This window comes from Pristiophorus japonicus, chromosome 7 (assembly GCF_044704955.1).
Source record: "Pristiophorus japonicus isolate sPriJap1 chromosome 7, sPriJap1.hap1, whole genome shotgun sequence".
Taxonomy (NCBI): domain Eukaryota; kingdom Metazoa; phylum Chordata; class Chondrichthyes; family Pristiophoridae; genus Pristiophorus; species Pristiophorus japonicus.
Window position 1 is genome coordinate 116,561,664 of NC_091983.1, and position 17,996 is coordinate 116,579,659.

The window sequence follows — 17,996 nt, forward strand, 5'->3', positions numbered from 1 at the left end:
TTACTAAGAATGTTAGTGAAGTGTTGGGGCTTTTATTTTTTTTGTACCTAAGGAAATGTAAGTCAGAAATTCTGTAATCAATCACAATCTGCTGTTTTGATTTCCGCTACTATACACTTTTTACATTTGTTAAACCTGATTTGTAATTCATAACAAACAACAGTTTGGACTGAGGATAAATGGGATAGCTGCACTCATTTTGGCACATGGAACTATTTTCAGCCTGGATTGTCACAGGTCTCAGTTTAATTAAAGTACTAGTCACTCAGCATTATAATTTGGCAGCCCCAGTGTAAATAATAGTGGTCCATTTCAATTTGCTGTTTTAAATATTGCATCACAGTGAGTATAATTCTATCAAATGGATGCCCTTTTAAAGCCTCAATGCCCACTATTCATTGGTGTTTACAGAGACCTCCTAGCCTGCAGAATGAAAGTTTCACAATTGACCTACAGATGTTTGGTTTATAACTCATAAATTCTCCATATACAAACGTTTAGCAATCCACTCATTTTAAAATAAATATGTTGTGTTTACTCAACATATCTGGAGTAACTTCAAGGGCAATTAAATATGCCAGAAAGCAGGGTCAGGTAATATGCCTATGTTATTTTTTCATAATTGGGTTATCTCCTATATATTTTTTGCCTTCCCAACAAAAACTGTTATTCTCAATTTCCCTTTCCCATTACCCATGTGTTTGTCCCTCTCAATACTTGTTTATTTATCAGTGATGTGGTGAATTGGATTACGTGGGTTAAACCATTATTTTTTGACATTACGAAATGAGTTCCAATGAAACCCATGATGATTGCATAAAAGTTTCCTCTCTCTCATGTCTTAAAGGCCCACAGCAGAAAAAATACCCGCGTCTGTGCCAATTAGTACTACACTGATAGTCTCAAGAAGACGTTTTAGGATTCAAAGATTCAAAAATAGCGCATGATCTATGATTCAATGTTGAATGAATGCATATTGTTCCAGCAGGATTAACAAGGCTTTACTCTGGATCCCACTTATATTTTACCTGACCCAAGATTGCCTGATTTTGACCGTGAGTGTAAAAAGATGTGCAGCTTGGAGATCTATCAGCTTGATAAGTGCAAGAATTATATGGTTGATTTGTCATTAATATCAACAGGTGAGAATATCTATCACAATCCTTACTTGTGCTTACTGATAACAAGCAACATTTCATTCACCAACTTGCATTTATATAGTGCCTCCAAAAAGCCCTGTGGTTCTTTATAAAGGGGGAGAATGAATAAACAAAATAAAGAGGATAAAGGAATGGACACTGAATCCTGGCGAGACATTTCTGAGAGGTGATTAAAAACTTGGTCAAAAAGATCAGTTTTCAGAAGCTTTTAAAGGTGGAGTCAGAAGTAGGATGCGGAGCCCCTGGGGTTTACTTGTCTTTCTCTGCCCAAGTCGCGGGCCTCAGGAGCCTTCTCTTTGCCAGATTTTCCGTGCTTTCCCCTGCCCTCTGCTATCCTGCTGTAACCATTTACACCTCTGCACCCAGCTTCTGTTTCTATACTTGTCCCATTATCACCTAAGAACATAGGAACAAGAGTAGGCCATTCAGCCCTTGAATGGTCTACTCCTCTGTGATCTAACTCCATATACCTGCTTTTGGCCCATATTCCTTAATACCTTTGGTTAACAAAAAACTATCAATCTCAGATTTAAAATTGCCTTGCAACTTCATCCCTTTTGTTAATTAATCATTCTTGTTCTCCATCCTATCACAGACCCTTTGTTCTCTCCTCCCCCCCCCCCCCCCCCACACACACACACACACACACACACACACTCATACACATCCATTTCCCTTGCTCTGTACTTGCTTAAAAGCTGTTTATCTCTGACATCTTCCAGTTCTGGTCATCGACCTGAAACATCGGCTGTTTCTCTTTCCACAGATCCAGCTGAGTGTTTCCAGCATTTTTGTTTTATTACTTTTTTACACATATTTCAATAGGAAATTGTTAACATTGATAGTGGGGGAGGACACTAACCCTGCCAGTTCCAATTAATCACAGAAAAAAACTCTTGCTAATGAGTAAAGAAAGTAAAAAAGATTTAAAAAATGAGACCAGGATGATCTTGCGACAGATGAATGGTGCCATGTAAAGGTTAGCCCTACATTAAAATCTACCTTACTAGCAATAAATATAAAAACAGATAATAAGAGCTTCTACAGGTATACAACAAGGAAGAGGGTAGCTAAAGTAAACGTTGGTCCCTCAGAGGATGAGACTGGGGAATTAATTATGGGAACAGGGAAATGGTAGAGGCTTTGAACAAATATTTTGCATTGGTCTTCACAGTAGAAGACACTAAAAACATCCCTATAATAGATAATCCAGGGGCTATAGGGAGGGGGGAACTTAAAACAGTCACTATTACTAAAGAAAAAGTACTCAGTAAAATAATGGAACTAAAGGTGGACAAGTCCCCAGGACCGGATGGCCTGCATCCTAGGATCTTAAAAGAAGTGGATGCAGAGATAGTGGTAGCAATCTACCCTGGATTCTGGAGAGGTCCCAGTGGATTGGAAAACTGCAAATGTAATGTCCATGTTTAAAAACAGGAAGGAGACACAAAGCAGGAAACTATAGACCAGTTAGCCTAACATCTGTCATTGGGAAAATGCTGGAGTCATTATTAAGGAAGCAGTAGCAGGACATTTGGAAAATCATAATGCAGTCAAGCAGAGTCAGCATGATTTTATGAAAGGGAAATCATGTTTGACAAATTTGCTAGAGTTCTTTGAGGATGCAACGAGCAGGGTGCATAGAAAATAGGTGCAGGAGTAGGCCATTTGGCCTTTCGAGCCTGCACCACCATTCAATATGATCATGGCTGATCATGCAACCTCAGTACCCCATAAGGGTGAACCAGTGGCTGTGGTGTATTTGGATTCTCAGAAGGCATTCGATAAGGTGCCACATAAAAGATTACTGCACAAGATAAGAGCTCATGGGTTTGGGGGTAATATATTAGCATGGATGGAGGATTGGCTAACTAACAGAAAACAGTGAATCAGGGTAAATGGGTAATTTTCCGGTTGGCAAACGATAACTAGTGGGGTGCCACAGGGATCGGTGCTGGGGCCTCAAATATTTACAATTTTTTTAATGACTTGGATGAAGGGACCGAATGTTGTGTAGCCAAGTTTGCTGATGATACAAAGATGGGTGGGAAAGAAAGTGAGGAGTGAGGCGGACACAAATAATCTGCAAAGGGATATAGACAGGCTAAGAGAGTGCGCAAACATTTGACAGATGAATTATAATGTGGGAAAGTGAGGTTATGCACTTTGGTGGGGAAAAATGCTGCAGTACAGAGGGACCTGGGTGTCCTTGTGCATGAAACATAAAAACTTAGTATGTAGGTATAGCAAGTAATCAGGAAGGCAAATGGAATGTTGGCCTTTATTGCAAGGAGGATGGAGTATAAAAGCAGGGAATTCCTGCTACAACTGTACAGGGTATGGGTGATGCTACGCTCGTAATAAAGGATGAACTGAGTACTGTGAGCAATGAGTAAGTGTGACCTTAGCTCCTTTAATTAGACTCCAAAGTGCAGGTACCGCGTGGGAGTCCTGCTCCCAAGGGATGCTGGGATCCCTTGAGATTCCCAACAGATAGGTCCTCTGGTGGTGGTGTGATACAGGTTGCCATGGGTTAAATACATAACAGGTGAGACCACACCTAGAGTACTACATACAGTTTTGGTGTCCTTATTTAAGGAGAGATTTAAGGTATTGGTGAGGCCACACCTGGAATACTGCGTGCAGTTTTGGTTTCCATATTTACAAAAGGATATACTTGCTTTGGAGGCAGTTCAGAGAAGGTTCACTAGATTGATTCCAGGGATGAGGGGGTTGACTTATGAGAAAAGGTTGAGTAGGTTGGGCCTCGACTCATTGGAATTCAGAAGAATGAGAGGTGATTGTATCGAAACGTATAAGATTATGAGGGGGCTTGACAAGGTGGATGCAGAGAGGATGTTTCCACTGATGGGCGAGACTATAACTAGAGGGCATGATCTTAGAATAAGGGGCCGCCCATTTAAAACAGAGATGAGGAGAAATTTCTTCACTCAGAGGGTTGTAAATCTGTGGAATTCGCTGCCTTAGAGAGCTGTGGAAGCTGGGACATTGAATAAATTTAAGACAGAAATAGACAGTTTCTTAAACGATAAGGGGTTATGGGGAGCGGGCGGGGAAGTGGAGCTGAGTCCATGATCAGATCAGCCATGATCTTAATGAATGGCAGAGCAGGCTCGAGGGGCCATATGGCTTACTCCATTTCCTATTTCTTATGTTCTTATGTATACTTTCATTGGAGACAGTTCAGAGATGGTTCATGAGGTTGATTCCAGAGATGAAGGGGTTGACTTATGAAGAAAGGTTGAACAGGTTGGGCCTATACTCATTGGAGTTTAGAAGAATGAGAGGTGATCTTATTAAAACATAAGATACTAACGGGGCTCGACAAGGTTGATGCAGAGAGGATGTTTCCACTCATGAGGGAATCTAGAACTGGGAGCATAGTTTAAGAAGAAGGAGTTGCCCATTTAAAACTGAGATGAGGAGGAATTTCTTCTCTCAGAGGGTCGTAAATCTACGGAATTCTCGGCCCCAGAGATCTGTGGAGGCTGAGTTATTGATTATATTTAAGGTGGAGATGGACAGATTTTTAAACCATAAGGGAGTGAAGGGTTTTTGAGAACAGGCAGAGAAGTAGAGCTGAGCCCAAGATCAGATCAGCCATTAACTTATTAAATGGCGGAGCAGGCTCGAGGGTCCAAATGGCCTACTCCTGCTCCTATTTCTTATGTTCTTATGTCACTTGAGTAACTCAGCATTGTTTTGTTGCTTAAAACATGTAATGGATAAGAGCAGTTTGATAACACTCAACAATTAAATTCATTACGAACTGGCTGTCTGGTTAGTAAACAGAACGTCAGGAACATAACTTCTAGATGATCCAAATGTATTTAATATAAAATGTGTTACCCTATACTTACCAAGTTGTGGTACTTCACTTGTAAACATCCGCTTACATATTTGCGACATACACGGCCAGCAATGACAAAAACATATGCAGGTAAGGCATAGATTTCTGTTTTGTACCAAGTAGAAATGCCAGTTGTTTCTTGTTAACCATAATCACATCAACTTTATCCAGAATAGATAAGAGACGACACTGGGAATTAAATTTTCAACAATTCGTAGTCGACCGGGAGGGCTTTTAGTAGATTTCCTTCACCGCAAAAGTCCTTGGACCTATTTTTGCCTTGATGATCCGATTCTGGTGGTTCTGTGCATGAAGGGTTTGTATTTTAAATGACGTCTGCACTGGGCATCTGAAGCATGGAGCTATTGGGGTGTTGTATGTGACCCGGGGATTAACAGCCTAAACTGAATGTGACATTAGAGTTGCTTTTGCCACTCACGATAGGCTCCTGATTTATTTGCTCTTGTTGCTGCATGTCAACCCTATGCTCACTGTAATGCTAAAAGTGGCCTCGACCCGGGAACCAAAGCTGTTTACAGGGGGAAGGGCCACATTTAATGTTATAGACCTCGGCTTGTACAAATGGGTTTGAAGGTGTCCTGGCTTTACGTCGCAGGCCAATTGCTGGGAAGTTAGCTGTTCTGGACTTGTAGATAAGTTGAACAATGATCTTGTTCTTGACGTATCTTTCCCTTTCTTTCTCAGAAGGGGCAGTACAGAAATTTCTGAAGCGCGTCATCCCTCCGCATCCACTGCCCCTCTCAGCTCTTTACCAGCACCTTCACAATGCTCAGAGAAGGGCGAGGCTCGGTGTTAATACAAGGAAGCAGGCAGGTGAGAAACACGGAGCAGCTATTTTGCTTTTAACGGCGATACTGACAGACGGCCTGATGCAAAAGCAAACTACTGATATTGCTGTTTGGTTTTTTAGAATTTGACTGGATCGATTGCAAAATGCCATTATTTTCCTATAAAATGATGTGCAAAGAGGGGTAGATTTATTCTGTGAGTTTATAGCTAACACAATACTAGCCCGTTTGTGAGACCGCGATATATCTAGCATAGGAAATCTCTCCTCCCATGTTTTTGCTCAGTGATGTCAGTTAATAAGGGTCAGAGCTGCTATGACATTCAATAATATCCAGAATATATCCAGCTGTATTGCTGTTTTATGAAAAAACGCCCTTCAACTTGGTAGTGGCGTTTTTACACTTTCCAACAACAACCAGTCATTAGGTCGAAAGCGATAAAAGCTTTGAAGTGTGGAACAGCTGGAGAGCAGAGTGCACTCGGCATTCTGAGAGATGAAAATAAAGTCTGCTGTAAACGTAATGTCCTTGCATCATCAGTTATATTTAGAACCCTGTATGTTGGGGCAGTAGATCTGTAGTTTTGTGAGACGTTATTTCGGATTGGCGCGGGCGGGGGTGCGCAATCTGAGCCAAACAGCAATAACTTGCATTTATATAGCGCCTTTAATTTATTAATAGCTTTCCACGGCGCTAAACATCAACGGTGCTGGTAAACACACTGCGCTAAAAATAAGTACAAAAAGAATCTGCACTTCTACATCGTGTGGTTTACGCACCCAAATCTTGGCAGTGTGCTGTGCCTGATGTGACCTCGTCTGCGGGAACACCAAGTGAAACTGATGCCTCTGCCCCACAGCAGCGCTGGGAGGCGAGGATCCACGGAGCCATGGCTGATTTTAGATAACGCGGCTCTTCACTTCTCTCCTGGACGAAGGACGAGGGGTAAAAAGAAGTATTTTCCCTGCCCGAGATGTGGAATGTGGTTGGACATGGTGCAGGGACTTATGGTGGAGGCTGTGCGAGCGGGGTGCCGGGCTGGGAGTACGTGTTACAGTCCCGAGAAAAGGGCAGAGGTAGGGAGAGGAGCCGCAGTCCGCTCAGAAACATGCCAACCTCAGCCGGCTTTGAGGATCTGAAACAAGGAGGAAGCGTGCCAGTGAGCCCCTACAGCACCCAGCCTGACAAATATGAGCTCCAGTATCAGCTCTTCCGGCTCAGGAGGAAATTCGAGGAAGTCAAGAAACACTACCGACAAGACAAAGAAGTGTGGGTGAAAGAAAAGGAGATGTTACTGAGGGAAGTCGCCGAGATCCAAGTAAAAAGTTCACTCTGGTCGCTACACCTGCTAGGAGAAAGTGACGGTTAAGGCCGTTTGGGGAACATTTCATACGTTGGCTTCCATTATTGTTCCTAACATATCATTCGTAGGGCAGCTCGTGTTAAAACAAAGTTCACGTTGTAGTTATTCAGTAAAGAGGATAAAGGGACCAATATATTTTACAGCTTGTTCATGTTGAGTTCTCAAATTACAGTAACATAAGCTATTTTCCCCTTTTGAAAGAGGCATTTTGATACATTCTACCTTTTTTAAAGTAGCAAATATGGTACTTTATGTGAAATTTATAAACATCAAAACTTGATGCCAAAGTTAAATAATCAACAGTTTCTCTCATTCAAGTGGTGCAAATTCCCATTTTAACAATTTTTAGCTGTTCTATATTCCTGCTTCCTTTAAATCACTAAAACGCTTTGTCCAAAAATGTCATGGTACTTAAAATTGCAGCAATGCGTTGATGAACAGAACCAGACCGTAACTTCTAAAATAAAATGTAATTAAATAATTAATTTTAAACATCAAATAAATACCAAGTGGATATTTTGGGACCGAAATTGCCCCTTTTTATAGCCTCCGGGGGGCACTATAGGGGCACACTGGTGTTTTCGCCCGGAGGAGGGGGGGCGCTGACACTTCCGGGGAAATTGCCCCCGGAGGTTTGGGAGGGTGCTGTCCCGGCATTGCCGTGCCCTGTGATTAGCGTCCCGGGCCAGCACGCAACCGCGATGATATCATCGCCATGTTCGCTGACCCCTCACTGCCCTGTGCTGACCCCTTTGCGCCCCACGGGGGAAATTGCCCTGCGGGCTGTGTGGGTGGAAGCTGGCGAATATCCGCCGCCAGGGAAGCTCTTAAAGGGGAGGACTTTAGCGCCCCGGGCCGCCATTTTTATTTTTCGACCGACTCTTGCGTCAGCCCGACAATGGCGGCCCTCGTGTCGACTGGACTGCCATCGTGCAGCCCGGCACACCATTTTGGATGTCGAGTTGCTGGCCCGGCAATCGTCTCCCTGGTGGCCCAGTGGTAGCCACCAAAGGGTCTGCAGAGTGCACAGCGGCCCTCCCCTTTAATTGAAGGGAAAAGGCTTTGTAGCGCGTCAGTGCTATGCGAAGCATCCGTGTAGCGCTGCCGCCCAGGGAGCGCCCCTCAAAGAAAGCAGAGCGGCAGAGACAGCGCACCGCTTCCTTTGAGGGGCGAACAGCCCAATTCCACGTCGGGCGCGGGTTGTCCAGGCTGGGTGCAGGAAGTCCCGGCCCTGAAAAGTTACCGCCCCCAATCGGGGCAAAGGGCAATTTCCAATCCTTGATATTTTTGTTGGAACGGTGCCTTTTGAATACTGTTTCGAAGATATTTTGTTGTTAATAACTATGAATAATATTTTATATGGTGTCTATTTACTATGCAATGCAAGCGGTAACAGTAATTATATTTCTGTGGCCGATCAAAGTACTTTGAATAGTAAGAAAAAAGATACTTGCATTTATATAGTGCATATCACGACCTCAGGATGTCCCAAAGTGTTTCACAGTTAATTAAGTACTTTGGAGTGTAGTTACTGTTATAATGTAGGGAAACACAGCAGCCAACTTGCACACAGCAAGGTTGCACAAACGTTAATGAAATAAATGACTAGTTAATCTGCCCTGCTCTTCTTGAAATAGTGCCATGGGATATTTTATGTCCATGTGAGAGAACAGACTGGGCCTCGGTTCAATGAAATGCACTGAAGTGTCAGCCTAGATTATGTGTTCATTCATGATGGAGGGGGTTGACACCTAGTAATTACAGTTTCATAGTCTATTATTTATTACTGTGCGCCTTCCAATAGTAACTGCATTTGCAGTTAATAGCCTTTTACTGTGCGAAAGTGCCAATATTTACATTTCCACATTCTATAGGCTACTGCATGAATGTCAACGTTAACTATATTTCCCACATTACAACAGTGACTACATTGTGTATTCATTGGCTTTGAGATGTCCGGTGGTCGTGAAAGGTGCTATATAAATGCAAGTCTTTCTTTTCTTTATATTTTCATAGTTTATGACCTATACTCCTGTGAAAGTGTCAATAATAACAATGGGCTAAAAATTTGGGGGCTTAACTCCACCCGTTACCGGCAAAAATGGAAAAAAGAGGCCGGCCACCACTCTTTTAAGCTTCTGGACTGGGCTTTTTTGATTTTACTGAAGTAGTGGCTTGCTATTATAGATGTTAAAAAAATGTATGGGTGTAGGGAGTGCTGCTGGCTGCTTGCAAGGTATCGGATAACATAAGAACACAAGAAATAGGAGCAGGAGTAGGCCATTTGGCCCCTCGAGCCTGCTCCGCCATTCAATAAGATCATGGCTGATCTGATCCTGGCCTCAACTCCACTTCCCCGCCCGCTCCCTATAACCCTTCACTCCCTTATCTTTCTATTTGTCTATTTCCACTTTAAATACATTCAATGATCCAGCCTCCACAGCTCTCTGAGGTTGCGAATTCCAAAGATTCACGATCCTCTGAGAGAAGAAATTCCTCCTCATTTCCATTTTAAATGGGCGACCCCTTATTCTGAAATTATGCCCCCTAGTTCTAGATTCCCCCACGAGGGGAAACATCCTCTCTGTATCTACCCTGTCAAGCCCCCTCAGAATCTTATACATTTCAATAAGATCACCTCTAAGTCTTCTAAACTTTAATGAGTATAGGTCCAACCTGCTCAATCTTTCTTCATATGACAATCCCTCTATCTCAGGAATCAACCTTGTGAACCTTCTCGGAACTGCCTCCAGCGCAAGGATTTCCTTTCTTAAATAACGAGACCAGAACTGTACACAGTACTCCAGGTGTGGTCTTACCAACACCCTTTACAGTTGTAGCAGGACTTCCCTACTTTTATATTCCATCCCCCTTGCAATAAAGGCCAACATTCCATTTGCCTTCCTAATTACGTGCTGTACCTGCATACTAACTTTTTGTGTTTCGTGTACAAAAACATCCAGATCCCTCTGTACCACTGCATTTTGTAATCTCTCCCCAATTTAAATAATAATTTGCTTTTTTATTTTTCCTAACAAAGTGGATAACCTCACATTTTCCCACATTATACTTCATCTGCCAAATTTTTGCCCACTCACTTAGCCTATCTATATTCCTTTGTAGATTCTTTGCGTCCTCCTCACAACTTGCTTTCCCACCTATCTTTGTATCATCAGCAAAGTTGGCTACATTACACTCGGTGCCAAATCCTAATCATTAATATAGATTGTAAATAGTTGAGGCCCCAGCACTGAATCCTGTGGCACCCAGTAGTTAGTTTGCCAACCTGTAAATGATCCATTTATCCTGACTCTACTTTCTGTTAGTTAGTCAATCCTCTATCCATGCTAATATATTACCCCCAACCCTGAGCTCTTGTGCAGTAACCTTTTATGTGGCAACTTATCAAGTGCTTTCTAGAAATCCAAATACATGACATCTACTGGTTCCCCTTCATCCACCCTGCTCGTTACATCCTTAAAGAACTCGAGCAAATTTGTCAAACATGATTTCCCGTTCATAAAACCATGCTGACTCTGCTTGACTGCATTATGATTTTCTAAAAGTCCTGCTACTACTTCCTTAACGATGGACTCCAGCATTTTTCCAATAACAGGTGCTACGCTAACTGGTCTATAGGTTCCTGCTTTCTGCAGGATAGGGGCGTTACATTTACAGTTTTCCAGTCCACTGGGACCTCTCCAGAATCCAGGGATTTTTGGTACATTACCTCTGAGAAGACAGAAAATGCTGCAAATACTCAGATAGTCATGCAATATCTGTGGGGAGAGAAACAGAATTCACGTCTCAGCTCAAGATGCTGCCTGATGTGCTGAGTATTTCCAGCATTTTATGCTGTCATTTCAGATTTACAACATTCGCTCCCAGAGGGAAGAGGAGGAAACCGAAGAGCAGGAAGCAGAAGGAAGAATGCAACCCAGACAAACCCATGCTTGCTGGGATATCTGGGAAGGAATCATAGAAACATAGAAAATAGGTGCAGGAGTAAGCCATTTGGCCCTTCGAGCCTGCACCGGCATTCAATAAGATCATGGCAGATCATTCCTTAAGTACCCCTTTCCTACCTTCTCTCCATACCCCTTGATCCCCTTAACCGTAAGGACCATATCTAACTCCCTCTTGAATATATCCAACGAACTGGCATCAACAACTCTCTGCGGCAGGGAATTCCATAGGTTAACAACCTCTGAGTGAAGAAGTTTCTCCTCATCTCAGTCCTAAATGGCCTACCCCTTATCCTAAGACTATGTCGCCTGGTTCTGGACTTTCCCAACATCGGGAACATTCTTCCCGCGTCTAACTTGCCCAGTCCCGTCGGAATCTTATATGTTTCTATGACATCCCCTCTCATCCTTCTAAACTCCAGTGAATAAAGGCCCAGTTGATCCAGTCTCTCCTCAAATGATAGCCCAGCCATCCCTGGAATCAGTCTGGTGAAACTTCGCTGCACTCCCTCAATAGCAAGAGTAGGAAACCAAAACTGAACACAATATTCCAGGTGAGGCCTCACTAAGGCCCTATACAACTGCATTAAGACCTCCCTGCTCCTATACTCAAATCCCCTAGCTATGAAGGCCAACATACCATTTGCCTTCTTTACCGCCTGCTGTACCTACATGCTCACTTTCAGTGACTGCTGAACCATGACACCCAGGTCTCGTTGCACCTCCCCTTTTCCTAATCTGCCGCCATTCAGATAATATTCTGCCTTCATGTTTTTGCCCCCAAAATGGATAACCTCACATTTATCCACATTATACTGCATCTGCCATGCATTTGCCCACTCACCTAACCTGTCCAAATCACCCTGCAGCCTCTTAGCGTCCTCCTCATCGCTCACACCGTCACGCAGTTTAGTGTCATCCACAAACTTGGAGATATTCCACTCTCTTCCTTCATCTAAATCGTTAATGTATATTGTAAAGAGCTGGGGTCCCAGCATGAGCCTTGCGGCACTCCACTAGTCACTGCCTGCCATTCTGAAAATGACCCGTTTATCCCGACTCTCTGCTTCCTGTCTGCCAACCAGTTCTCTATCCACGCCAGTACATTACTCCCAATACCATGCGCTTTGATTTTGCACACCAATCTCTTGTGCGGGACCTTATCAAAAGCCTTTTGAAAGTCCAAATACACCACATCCACTGGTTCTCCCTTGTCCACTCTACTAGTTACATCCTCAAAAAATTCCAGAAGATTCGTCAAGCATGATTTCCCTTTCATAAATCCATGATGACTTGGTCCGATCCTGTCACTGCTTTCCAAATGCGCTGCTATCTCATCCTTAATGATTGATTCCAACATTTTCCTACTACTGATGTCAGGCTAACCAATCTATAATTTTCTCTTTTCCTTCTTTTAAAAAAAAAAGTGGTGTTACATTGGCTACCCTCCAGTCCATAGGAACTGATCCAGTGTCGATAGACTGTTGGAAAATGATCACCAATGCATCCACTATTTCTAGGGCCACTTCCTTAAGTACTCTGGGATGCAGACAATCAGGCCCCAGAGATTTATCGGCCTTCAATCCCATCAATTTCCCCAATACAATTTCCCGCCTAATAAGGATATCCTTCAGTTCCTCCTTCTCACGAGACCCTCGGTCCCCTAGTACATCCGGAAGGTCATTTGTGTCTTCCTTCGTGAAGACAGAACCGAAGTATTGGTTCAATTGGTCTGCCATTTCTTTGTTCCCCATTATAAATTCACCTGAATCTGACTGTAAGGGACCTATGTTTATCTTTACTAATCTTTTTCTCTTCACATATTTATAGAAGCTTTTGCAGTCAGTTTTTATGTTCCCTGCAAGCTTCCTCTCAAACTCTATTTTCCTCCTCTTAATTAAACCCTTAGTCCTCCCCTGTTGAATTCTAAATTTCTCCCAGTCCTCAGGTTTGTTGCTTTTCTAGCCAATGTATATGCCTCTTCCTTGGATTTAACACTATCCTTAATTTTCCTTGTTAGCCATGGTTGAGCCACCTTCCCAGTTTTATTTTTACTCCAGACAGGGATGTACAATTGCTGAAGTTCATTCATGTGATTTTTAAATGTTTGCCATAGCTTATCCACCATCAACCCTTTAAGTATCCTTTGCCAGTCTATTCTAGCCAATTCACACCTCATACCGTCGAAGTTACCTTCCCTTAAGTTCAGACCCCTAGTTTCCGAATTAACTTTGTCACTCTCCATCTTAATAAGGAATTCTACCATACTATGGTCACTCTTCCCCAAGGGGCCTTGCACAACAAGATTGCTAATTAGTCCCTTCTCATTATACATCACCCAGTCTAGGATGGCCAGCTCCCTGGTTGGTTCCTTGACATATTGGTCTAGAAAACCATCCCTAATACACTCCAGGAAATCCTCCTCCACCGCATTGCTACCAGTTAGGTTAGCCCAATCAATATGCAGATTAAAGTCGCCCATGATTACTGCTGTACCTTTATTGCACACATCCCTTATTTCTTGTTTGATGCTGTCCCCAACTTCACTACTACTATTTGGTAGTCTGTACATAACTCCCACTAGCGTTTTCTGCCCTTTGCAATTCCGCAGCTCCACCCATACCGATTCCACATCATCCAAGCTAATTTCCTTCCTTACAATTGCATTGATTTCCTCTTTAACCAGCAACGCCACCCCGCCTCCTTTTCCTTTCTGTCTATCCTTCCTAAATGCTGAATACCCCTGGATGTTGAGTTCCCAGCCTTGGTCACCCTGGAGCCATGTCTCCGTGATGCCAATCACATCGTATCCGTTAACTGCTATCTGCGCAGTTAATTCATCCACTTTATTCCGAATACTCCTCGCATTGGGGCACAGAGCCTTCAGGCTTGCCTTTTTTAACACATTTTGCCCCTTTAGAATTTTGCTGTAATGTGGCCTTTTTTGTTTTTTGCCTTGGGTTTCTATGCCCTCCACTTTTACTATTCTCCTTTCTATCTTTTGCTTCTGACTCCATTTTATTTCCCTCTGTCTCTCTGCATAGGTTCCCATCCCCCTGCCATATTAGTTTAACTCCTCCCAAACAGCACTAGCAAACACTCCCGCTCGGACATTGGTTCCGGTCCTGCCAAGGTGCAGACCGTCCGGTTTATACTGGTCCCACCTCCCCCAGAACTGGTTCCAATGCCCCAGGAATTTGAATCCCTCCCTTCTGCACCACTCCTGAAGCCACGTATTCATCTGAGCTATCCTGCGATTCCAACTCTGACTAGCACGTGGCACTGGTAGCAATCCTGCCGAGCTCTCCTGCCATGACTTAATCTTTCGATAAACTTAATTTGGCAACAACAATACTAAAGGTTACCTACTGATGTCGAAAAGAAAACGAAAAGCTACTTAACAATCACTTACCCCCTCACCTTTCAATTTCTTGCTACTTTTTTGCCTTCTCTCCCCGCTGTAGCTGCACCAGTAGGCCTTTATAGGCCTCCTCACGCTCGCCTCACCGATGCTGCTCTGACTGCCACCTCCCGCCGACGTTGGGCCTTTATAGGCTTCCCCACGCTCGCCTGTAGTACCAGTGACCCCAACCCCAATTCCCCTTTCAACATTAGTGCCACACCTCACCTTCCCTCTGCTACTGACCATCATAGCGTTCTCTTGGCTATAATGCTGAAATAAAAATAACCACAAAGCAAACTTTCTAATCCAACATTATACATCTATACTTCCAATATGAAATCAAGAAATCAACTCATCACTTTTATGCATTTCCTTAGTGACTGTCTAGTGTGTGTCTTTGCCTATCTTACTGATGTCACTCAGTGCTATCCCAGTGGCTGCAGCATGGCTGGTGGAAGGCTGCTGACTTTCAGTGGGGGACACTGCAAATGGCCTTGTTGGTCAACCTAGAGGAGCTGGTGACTGGGAGTGTCCAATCAAGTGAAGGTATTTCCTGTTTTTCTTTTTCACTCTCCTCTCCTTGACCAACTACTGGCTGGGCAGGATGCATTTCTTGGGTGTGTGAAATGAGTAAGGCACAGGTTGGAGTTGTGGTGAGGGGTGGCTGGGAAAACAAGAGCTGCATGCCAGAAGGAGGATAACATATGAGGATACCAGTGTTTTATATCCTTTCTGCCCAGCTGCTGGCCAAGGGCTCAGCCATGCTACTGCCAAGAATGGCCTGCACCATCACTTCCAAGGGGGGTGAGGTGAGGCCGAGAATGGGAGATTGGAACACATGTTGGTAGGTGAGTGATGGGGGGGGGGGGAGAGAGCGAGAGTCATGCTTGAGCAGTGTGTGAGGCTAGTGATTCAGTTGGTAGGGGACGGCTTTTGAAGATGCATTCACTAACCGTGACCAGTAGTCTGAGGTCATGAAGCTTCTTTGGGCACTGGAGCCAGGTAATGGAGGTGACACTGCTGTTCCCACATCCTTCTTTCTGGAGAGCCTCCTGGTCCCTGTGAGTAGAGGACCTCTCTTGCAGTGTCGACCCCTGCACAAAACTGGAGTGCTGCGTGCGAGACCCTGGCCGCTCTTTCCCTGGCTTGCTGAGCCATTTGCGTTGGTGCTGAGCACTTACCCATTTTTTTTGAGGTTCGGAAGGGAATTCAGCTCTAGGTGCTGAAGACTCCCATTTGGGACTTTTTAATGCAAATTTTTAAAAAAAGGCAATAAGGGCTGAAAACTGCATTTTAAATGTTTTTAACACATTGCCCCTTTAATTCATGGCCCTTTTAATTGCCCACATTTCCTTGCGTACACCATAGCCTCGCTCCCTGAGGCTGTTAGAAGCTGGAACTTCAGGATGGGAATTTTGACTTCCAGGCCTGCCCTAATGCCACCAGGTGGGCGTTACACAGTAAGTTAGCACTGGAGTAAAAGTTTTCAGCCCTCATTGCGATTTTTTTTTTCCCTCGGGCAGCACTTCGCCAATTTTCAGCGGCCATGAACCTGAGTTGCCAGTGACACCACCAACTCTCATGGCAGCCATGACTTTTCCCTTTATATTTCTAAACTCCACAATATCATGTGATAGCATGAATAGCAGCTGTATCTCACTAGACTCTGAATTTGAACAGTATTAATGTTTATTTAACAGAATTCCCATTGTTTGCACGAACCATTTGACAATTAGTTAATTTGTGGAAATAACTGGATCGAATAACTGGACTAAATCAAATTACCTCAGCAATAGAAGATCTTTATTCTAGTTTTATGCCCATCTTTTCAGAGAAACTAGGGCCGAAATTGCCCCTTTTGATAAGGCCTCTGATTGGCGGAAAGTAGCGGCCATGGGTGGGCACAGAATGGCCGCCAGCTTTCTGTGGAGGGGCCGCCATTTTAGAAATTGCCCTTCCTCAGGAGCGGAGGCGTGTCCGGGACTGCTCCACCCGTTTTCCCGCGGCAGCATGCATGCGCTGACCCCTTACTGTTTGGCGGGGACCCACTCGCAAAATTGCCCTCAGGAAATTGCCCCTTATCCGAAATTGCGTTGCCAGAGCGGCGCCACCGCAAGCCGCTTTTGCTGTCGGTGCACTCTGTGAAATGGCGGCTTGGCCGCCCATAAAGGGGAGGGTGCACTGCCGCAGCAGTCATGTTTTTTTTTGTCAGCCGACTGCCAGCAGTTATGCCCCCAGGTTCGCCCGGGCGGCCAACAGGCAGTCTGGCAAACCCCCCCCTTGGGCGCCAGGCCACTGGCCCAGCCAAAATCCTCCCTGGTGGCCCAGTAGACCTGACTAAAATGAATGCTGAGTTCGCAGCAGCTGTCCCCTTTAACTGGAGGGGAGAGACGTTGTGACGCACCAGCGCAATGACGTCATCAGTGCGGCGCTGATGATTGACAGCTGCGGACACTCCATCCCGCACCCACCTCCGCCCCGCTAGTGATGCTCACTCTACTCCGCTCCAATGATGATCCACTTCCGCCTCGGTGGAAAAAAACCCCGAGGAGCTGAATTTCGCCGGATAGTCCGCCGCATCCATTGCAGTTCAAAAACGATAGGATCGCCTGGTTTCCGGCAGCAGGCAATTTCCATTCTGCTGACTCAAACAGAATACAGTTCCACCAGTGTCAGCAGCAATTTGGCATCTGATCACAGTAGAAGTTTTTTTTGGTGGTATCGATGAGGCCTGAATCAGGAGAACTCCCTGCTGTCCTAATAGTGTTATGAGATCTTAACATCCACCAAAACAGGCAGACAGAATCTTGGTCTAACATCTTGTCCAGCTAAAACATACAGGGAGGAGTTTTAACCTAAAAAAAAGGGTGGGTAGTTAAATTGTTAAAAATGGGTTTCCCGACCTGAACCCACAATTTGTAAAACCTGGCAGTTACAGCAAGGCGGAGACTGCTGGATCCAGGAGGTAAGTGCCTTTATACCTACTCCTAGATCCAGGGTCCCTGCCTAACACACCTCCGGCGATCGGAGACCCTCTCATGAGGTTTCCGATCAAACTCCGACCGATGATGCTGAGGCTGGCCACAATCCTCTTTTGGCCGGCCATGATCTTCTCTTCACCTGCACTGATCCTCTCTCTCTTTCTGATCACTGCCCAACATCGCCCCCCCCTCCCCACCATCCTTTTAACAGGCCAGGCCAGTCCCTCCATCCTCAGTATGGCCTAGTGTTGCAGGCCTACCTGCCCGCAGCCAGCAGGCCTCTCAATCTGGTTGGCTGCAGGCGGGAAACTGAGTTCTTGCATGCAAATCAGGCACTGCCATTAAAGTCAGCAGGTCCTTTGTTTCCCGACTGCCTCAGAGCCCCCTGCTCCCAATCCATCCTCCTCCTTAAAATACAGCCCACAGTATTTTCTCAGTTTTGCA

The 17,996-nt window shown here is 44.5% G+C and overlaps 1 protein-coding gene across 5 annotated transcripts in view; it reads left to right on the forward strand.

Moving 5' to 3' along the window:
- Positions 1 to 17,996, forward strand: part of mtcl3a (MTCL family member 3a) — a 110,839-nt gene that overhangs the window by 65,710 nt on the left and 27,133 nt on the right. For 2 of the 5 annotated variants that reach the window (XM_070885268.1, XM_070885269.1), the window contains 2 exons: positions 989 to 1,142; positions 5,737 to 5,865. In XM_070885268.1, the coding sequence (XP_070741369.1) occupies positions 5,818 to 5,865 (48 nt within the window). In that variant the 5' untranslated portion in view covers positions 989 to 1,142; positions 5,737 to 5,817. Of the gene's footprint in view, positions 1 to 988; positions 1,143 to 5,672; positions 5,866 to 6,515; positions 7,159 to 17,996 lie in introns of those variants that run through there. The other 3 variants (XM_070885266.1, XM_070885267.1, XM_070885271.1) reach the window with 2 other exon arrangements.